Below are 7970 nucleotides of genomic sequence, written 5' to 3'. Positions count from 1 at the left end.
GCCATCTTTGCTCCGGGCAGCCTGTACAGTCACTGCTTACAGTAGTTGTTAGCGTCGCCATCTTTATTTTGGGCAGCAGGTGAGCAGGCCGGCTATAGGAGGAATAGTGGGGCGGGGCTGGAGGTCAGCGGAGAGCCTGATGTAACGTACACATGGCCGGACCGGCTGCTGAGCCCGTGCGCCCGGTGACGGTGCTGAGGGACGTGTTCAGACATGTGCAGTACGAGAACCTGGCGGCCGGCCTGAGCGGGGGCGTCATCTCCACCCTGGTGCTGCACCCGCTGGACCTGGTCAAGATCCGCTTCGCAGGTAAAAAACCGAGAACCGGCGCGGGGCATGCTGGGATCTGTAGTCCTCCACGGTGTAACGAGGAGTCCTGCATCCGCCACTCTCACCCCGGACCGTAACCATTAACCCTTCATCACCAGGTCAATTTTTCTTTTTTTGTACTTTATTGCACTTTACTGTTTTGTTTTTTTAATTAGAAGCCCCCCATAATATTGAGATCCATGACCCAGAAATGTTCCCATGGGTTCAGCCGTGCGAGGATTTTTTAATTTTTAATTTTTTACCATTTTGGGACCCGTATGACGGTTTGGTCGCTCTTCTTTGCATTTAGGGGAGATCTGCGCCAACCGGACTATTCTGGGGGTTCTATGTTTTTTTTCTTTTTGGTGTTTAACATCAGGTTTAAACTTTTTTTTATTTTGGTCGAATTTTTGCAGACATGGCTATATATATATAATTTTTTTTTCTTTTTTTGATCCATGAATATGTGAGTCCATTTTTTTTTCACTTTTTTTTAAATTTTTAAACCACAATTTTTTTATTTTTTACATCTCTTAGGCTACGTTCACACTAGCGTTCTGCTAGTGTGCGTCGCCTTAGCGTCGGGCGACGCACGCGTCATGCGCCCCTATGTTTAACATGGGGGACGCATGCGTTTTTGTGTGTTGCGTTTTGCAACACTTGCATCTTTTTTGCCGCTAGCGTCGGACCAAGAAAACGCAGCAAGTTGCATTTTTCTTGCGTCCGATTTTCGGCAAAAAACGACGCACGCGTCGCAAAACGCAGCGTTTTTGCGTGCGTTTTGCCGCGTTTTTGTGTGCGTTGCGTTGCCGACGCAGCGGCGCGCAACGCTAGTCTGAACGTAGCCTTAAGGGACTTGCGCCTGTGCTCATTTGTGATCTAGTGCTTGACAGCAGCATCTAAGTGGTTAAGCAGCTCCCCACTGCTTCTGGAGGCAGGTGCTGCCACCTGCCAGGACTGGTGCTGGCTCCGCTTCTGAGCCCGCTCCACACACCCAGCGTAGGGTTAATCCCTCGCCGTTGTCAGGATCTCTGCTTGCTGTCAGTAGATCTATAAATGTGGGAAGCCGGGTCCCACAGAGTCACTGACAGCAAGCAGAGATCTTGACGTGGTGGAGAATCGCTGCACCCGGTGCCCTAGAACACTTCATTGTAGGGCCCTGGATTAAAGTTCGGCTTTTACGGCTCCTTGTTTTCCTGCACATTCACCTCAAATATTATCTGAGAAGAGCTCAGAAAAAGACAGATAAAAAAAAAGTGAAAAACTCCCCTTCAGAATGAGCTCACTTATGGCTTCTCAGTTAACTCCTTCTGTATGCAGCAATGCACTGTGCAACACAAAGGCTGCAGATAGGAAACTATGTTTTTTTTTTTTTGTTTTTTTTTTTTATGAAACCCAATTACAAAAATGATTTTTAGCCCCACATACATGCTTTTAATGTATATTAATACTCTTTTTGTGTTTTGATTTTTCAGTGAGTGACGGCTTGGAGCTCCGACCGAAGTATAATGGCATCCTGCACTGTATGTCCACTGTGTGGAAACAAGAAGGGCTGCGTGGTCTCTATCAGGGGGTTACCCCGAATATGTGGGGCGCAGGAGCCTCCTGGGGGCTTTATTTCTTCTTGTAAGTGGATACAACATAAGGGTGTGAACTCCAGGGGGATTTATTTATTTATTTATTTTTTTTAACTTTTATAAAATCTCTATCCTCCATCTGCAGCTTGTTTTAAAGAAAACAACAACAAAAAGAACCCCCCTCCCCTGGTCCATCTGAGTTGACGCCGCTGAGCCCGTTGTCTGTTATTGTCTGCAGTTCTGATGTCACGTCGATGGCGCTGCAGCCAATCACTAAGTTCAAAGGCTCTGAACAGCTGGTGCCGTCTCCTCGGGCAGAGCCCATGCGCTCAGTGATCTTTGTACCAGCTTGTGGACCGTTAAAAAAACCCACGGTCATGTGATCTTCCCATAGAATATTATGGGTTGTACCTGTGAAAATCATAGTTACCAACTCGTCGCGAAAAGCCGCTCTCTGACGGATCCTTAGTTGGCTCATTCAGCAATGTGCAGGGAAACCGAGCCGTAATAAACAAACGGTGAAACATATTTAATTAACCCTATTTGCAAAAGTTATTTTTTCCCCCAAAATACATGCATTTAAGTAGAGAAAAAAGGCCCCCAAAGTTGTCCAACCCCTTAAAAAATATTGTCCGCTGGTGATAACTCTTGTATCTGCCAGTACTGATCTCACAGTAGTTGTTACCCAACTGTCCAAGGCTCCTGAAGGACAACCGATCAGGTTGAGGAGAGGGGTCCGCAGTGCATGAAAGCCTGACTGGTCACACTGATTGTCATCTGCGTCTTTCATCTCTTATTTGGGGAACATAAGCCCCTGTTTGTTTCGCCCCATTGCTTGCTACATCAGCTTTCCATTGCACGTTGCCTCTAGTTTGTAGGAAATGGGAGCGCAGCTTCTGCAAATCGTATTAAAGGGGCCACAGCGCCCCCTGGAGCACATCGGCCTCGTTCCCGTACACTCGCCCTTAGGGGTTCATGTTGCTTGATTTGTTGGCCCCTGTATGGGGCCGATGGGGCCGCTGGTATCAGTGATGACCAGTACCAGGACACGGGTCTTAATGGCCGGAGTCTCCCCGATCTTATTCCACCCTGATTGTGTCTCTATCTGTCTACTAGTTATAACGCCATGAAGGCCTACAAGAAGGAAGGCAGAGCGGAGAGCCTGACTGCCACAGAGCACCTCCTGTCCGCCGCCGGAGCCGGTAAGTCACGTCTGTCACGGCCCCTTTAATTCTTGGGATCAGGTGTTGCAGAAGTCGGACCCCCAGAGATTTTGCAGTGATGCCATATTCTCATATTCCTCACCAACCGTTACACCGATGCCTCTACCTTGTGCCAGTCATTACACTGGCTACCCATCCACTCCAGAATCCAGTACAAAACTACTACCCTCATCCACAAAGCACTCCATGGCTCAGCACCACCCTACATCTCCTCTCTGGTCTCAGTCTACCACCCTTCCCGTGCCCTCCGCTCCGCTAATGACCTCAGGTTAGCATCCTCAATAATCAGAACCTCCCACTCCCGTCTCCAAGACTTTACACGTGCTGCGCCAATTCTTTGGAATGCACTACCTAGGTTAATACGATTAATCCCCAATCCCCACAATTTTAAGCGTGCCCTAAAAACTCATTTGTTCAGACTGGCCTACCGCCTCAATGTAGTAACCTAACGATCCCTGTGTGGCCTATTTAAAAAAAAAACAATCAGGTTCCTCGCATCATGTTCTCATTCACTTTATGTAGTTAATAGCCTCTGTGTCTGTACTGCTACATACTTAGGCAGTTAACTGGTTCATGCAGCTTTACATGAACACCTGAGCCTTACACTATGGCCGGTCCGAATAACTAAAGCAATTGTTACCATCCACCTCTCGTGTCTCCCCTTTTCCCCATAGTTTGTAAGCTTGCGAGCAGGGCCCTCATTCCTCCTGGTATCTGTTTTGAACTGTATTTCTGTTATGCTGTAATGTTTATTGTCTGTACAAGTCCCCTCTATAATTTGTAAAGCGCTGCGGAATATGTTGGCGCTATATAAATAAAAATTATTATTATTATTCTAGCCACGTGCCATCTCTACTTATCCACCATATTTAGGCTGATAATATGTTTGTTCTTCTTGCTCTTTACCTTCATTGCTTCCTTCATTTCCGTAATGCAGGCGCTTTAACCCTTTGTTTTACTAACCCAATCTGGGTTACAAAGACTCGCCTCGTCCTTCAGTACGATGCTGGCGTTGATCCTTCAAAACGACAATATAAAGGCATGTTCCACGCTCTGGTGAAAATCTATAGGCAAGAAGGCATTCCCGGACTGTACAAGGTGATCGCCGTCTCCGTAATGTCCCATAATTGTCACTGGAGTCCGGCGTCGCCATTACTGACCATCACGTCTGGTATTTGTAGGGGTTTGTACCGGGCCTGCTGGGAACGTCGCACGGCGCCCTCCAGTTTATGGCTTACGAGCAGCTGAAGATGGATTATAATAAGCATCTAAATCGGCCCAGTGACACAAAACTGGTAATAACCTGCCGCTCTTTGTGTATCTGTGTATTTTTCTTTGTATCCTGCACGAGTCGTGATGGGGTACAGGGAAGAAAGGTGGGTTTCCTCATGGAGGGGGTTCTGATAAAAGAAGAGCAGGCAGTATGGTATGTGCGCCACATATGTCGACAGATCCAGCTGCACAAACTCTTTGCATCATTGTGTGGCAGCAATGTCCTCACCGTGCTGTCCACACCCTGGTGACGGTCTGTTGAGTCCTGACTGGGTGAAGGGAAGAAAGGTGGGTTTCCTCATGGAGGGGGTTCTGATAAAAGGAGAAGAGCAGGCAGTATGGCGTGTGTGTCGATAGATCCAGCTGCACAATCTCTCTGCACCATTGTGTGGCTGCAATGTCGTCACTGTGCTGCCCAGACCCTGGTGATGGCTTGTTGAGTCCTGAAGGGGTTAAGGGAAGAAAGGTGGGTTTCCTCATGGAGGGGGTTCTGATAAAAGAAGAGCAGGCAGTATGGTGTGTGCGCCACATATGTCGACAGATCCAACTGCACAATCTCTTTGCACCATTGTGTGGCAGCAATGTCCTCACCGTGCTGTCCACACCCTGGTGACGGTCTGTTGAGTCCTGATGGGGTTAAGGGAAGAAAGGTGGGTTTCGCATTGGAGGGGGTTCTGATAAAAGGAGAAGAGCAGGCAGTATGGCGTGTGTGTCGATAGATCCAGCTGCACAATCTCTCTGCACCATTGTGTGGCTGCAATGTCCTCACTGTGCTGCCCAGACCCTGGTGATGGCTTGTTGAGTCCTGAAGGGGTGAAGGGAAGAAAGGTGGGTTTCCTCATGGAGGGGGTTCTGATAAAAGAAGAGTGGGGAGTATGGTGTGTGTGTGTCGACAGATCCAGCTGCACAATCTCTTTGCACCAGTGTGTGGCAGCAGAGTCCTCACCGTGCTGCCCAGACCCTGTTGAGAACATTTGCTCTCATTGGATGTCGTGTCTCCGGAGCTGTAGATACTCAGTGATTGGGTTCAGACACTTTTCAGCCAATTCCACAATTTAAGTCACTTAGGGTAATAGACTCCATAACTCGCCCCATTATATCTCACCCATCACTCTGATCCTTTTCCAGAACACCTTGGAATACATCGCAATGGCTGCCTTGTCGAAGATATTCGCTGTGACCGCTACTTATCCCTATCAAGTGGTGCGCGCTCGTCTACAGGATCAGCATAACCAATACTCGGGGGTGATGGATGTCATCAGCAGGACGTGGAGGTAAGTCGGTGCGAGCGGTGTGCTGGGATGTTCATATCTTGAGAATGCCCCTTCCCAGCATTGCAAACTATCGCACAGCTGTGCAAGGAGCTACAGCTGGACTCTGCTTTAACGGGCGGGGTGGAGCACCACCAATCAGGGGCAAACTGAAGATCACAAAACAGCAGCCCTTTCATTCTTAAAGGGGTTTATAGGTGATGGCTTATAGATCTGGGCTCGGCAGAGCAAGGCACTTTTATTTCCTGTTGAATAGATGACCGCCCTCCATTCTTCCCATATGTTGGCACTGCGCTCGGCGCTTTCCAGCGGTCCCATAGAGAAGGAATGGAGTGGCGGACTGGCATGTACACTGCTACGCACTGTGCACTGTATACTCTATTCTGACCGTGAAATGTGGAGCGCCCCTCTAAGAAATGACTGGGAAGGGTCCGAATCCGCAGCCAGAACATGAGCTTACATTTGTCTCTTCTCCCCCAAAGGAAAGAAGGTTTCCACGGCTTCTACAAGGGAATCGTCCCGAACGTAATCCGAGTGACTCCCGCCTGCTGCATCACCTTCGTGGTTTACGAGAACGTCTCTCACTTCCTGCTCGGACTACGGAAGCCCAAGGAGTAAAGAAAGACGTTCTTGGTGGGCAGAAGTGAGGAACGCTGGAGAGCTGATGTCGGTCCGCAGGGACGATGGAGACTGTACCAAATGCTGCTAGCACCGTCCAGGGGTGCGAGCTGGTGCCCGCACAAGAGCAGATTTATGTTTTATTTATTTTTCTATAATATATATTGTGCTCTTCGTGAATAAGAGCCGTCTGTTTCCTTGTGTCACAATCTGGCCGTTGGCTGCTATATTTTTATATAATTCTCTTCTGATTTTATTTCCCCGGAAGAGATTACAGTCCAGAGGTTCTGCCGTAGAGATGACTGTAACAAACTAAAGAGTAAAACTGGAAAAAAGCTGGATTCCGCTAATCATTTATTATATGGACTTTGCCTTGCACAGGATGAGCTTTTGGGTGAGTTTTTGATGCTGCAGCATTTGTGCACCCATTAAATAAGAGGTTATTTGCTTTTTTTTTTTTTTTTTTTTTTCAAAAATATGCAGCGTCAAAAATTCCCCGTGGAAACGTAGCCTTCTGGTCTAAGGTTTGTTCACATGGGGCAGATGCACCAAAAATTCTTCACATGGGTGGAAAATCCACTACGTATTATAGTAACAGAAAAAAATTCTGTGCAATATACACACAAAAAGTGATCTGATTTAACCGCTTCCTGACTGCCCTCTGTAGATAAACGTCGGCGCTTACTGGTCTTTGTGTTGCACAGACGTTTGTTGATGGTCTCGCAGCATTCAGGACACACAGGGTCCTACAACCACTGCGATTGCATCAGGTCCCCATGATGATAGCCCTTAGTTTTCTTCTAGATGCCACGATCAATAGCGAGTCTAACAATCAATCTGGCAGTGTAAAACTGACAGTTCTCATGCATTGCAATAGATATGTATTGCAATGCATGAGATCAGACATCTAAAAGTTGAAATCCCATATTGGGACTAAGTAAAAAATAAAGTTAATAATGCTTTTAAAACTATTGAAAAAATAATAAAAATCACCAATTAATAATTTAAAAAAATTACACCAATTAAATATGTGTATTTATAAAAAAAAAAGTACCCATATTTGCTATCACCGCATCCGGAAGAACCTGATGTATGAAACTGTTGCTATTTAACCCCTTTATTGACCACCGTAAAAAAAAAAAAAATTGGCAAAAAAAACCAATGCTTTTTCATCATCCACCGGAGTAAAACGAGATCAAAAAGACTAATATAAATAAAACTGGTACAGCTGAAAACGTCATCTTGTCCCGCAAAAAAACAAGCCACCATACAGCTCCATAAGTGGAAAAATAAAAAATATAGCTCTCAGAATAAAGTGATGCAAAAATAATTATTTTCTTTATCGCCTCTCATTGGGGGACACAGGAACCATGGGTGTATGCTGCTGCCACTAGGAGGCTGACACTATGCACAAAAAAAGTTAGCTCCTCCTCTGCAGTGTACACCCTACCGACTGGCATTATACGCTTCAGTTTAGCTTAGTATCAGTAGGGGGTGGACACGGGTCTTTCATTAGACCCTTATCTACCTCAATGTGCGTCGTTTTCTTTCATTTTTTTCCGGAGGGATACAGGGTGAACAGTCACACCTGTGCTCCCACAATACGGACTATGAGTACGGTGTGTACTGCCACCCCGTATCCTCATAGATCCTTCTGCAGGACCAAGAGCCTAGCACACCAGCGTGCTTAGAAGTCCGGT

At 46.8% G+C, this 7970-nt stretch overlaps 1 protein-coding gene across 1 annotated transcript; it reads left to right on the top strand.

The window, feature by feature from the left end:
* Window positions 1-101: 101 nt before the first annotated feature.
* Window positions 102-7592, top strand: SLC25A32 (solute carrier family 25 member 32). Its single transcript, XM_069731737.1, has 7 exons — window positions 102-309; window positions 1785-1935; window positions 3003-3088; window positions 4047-4207; window positions 4291-4404; window positions 5510-5655; window positions 6135-7592. The coding sequence occupies exons 1-7, from the start codon at window positions 153-155 to the stop codon at window positions 6268-6270; spliced, it is 951 nt and encodes a 316-aa protein (XP_069587838.1). The 5' UTR covers window positions 102-152; the 3' UTR covers window positions 6271-7592.
* Window positions 7593-7970: the final 378 nt, after the last annotated feature.

The sequence above is a fragment of the Ranitomeya imitator genome, chromosome 6, assembly GCF_032444005.1.
Source record: "Ranitomeya imitator isolate aRanImi1 chromosome 6, aRanImi1.pri, whole genome shotgun sequence".
Classification (NCBI taxonomy): Eukaryota; Metazoa; Chordata; class Amphibia; order Anura; family Dendrobatidae; genus Ranitomeya; species Ranitomeya imitator.
The sequence above is the reverse complement of the archived record's forward strand: the minus strand, read 5'-3'. Positions and strand labels throughout refer to the sequence as shown.

Excerpts from the sequence above, each read along its gene's own strand:
- SLC25A32 (XM_069731737.1), top strand. The coding sequence starts at position 153 with ATGGCCGGACCGGCTGCTGAGCCCGTGCGCCCGGTGACGGTGCTGAGG. Across the intron at positions 310-1,784 it reads GGTCAAGATCCGCTTCGCAG|TGAGTGACGGCTTGGAGCTC; the intron begins GTAAAAAACCGA and ends TTGATTTTTCAG. Across the intron at positions 3,089-4,046 it reads CCTGTCCGCCGCCGGAGCCG|GCGCTTTAACCCTTTGTTTT; the intron begins GTAAGTCACGTC and ends TCCGTAATGCAG.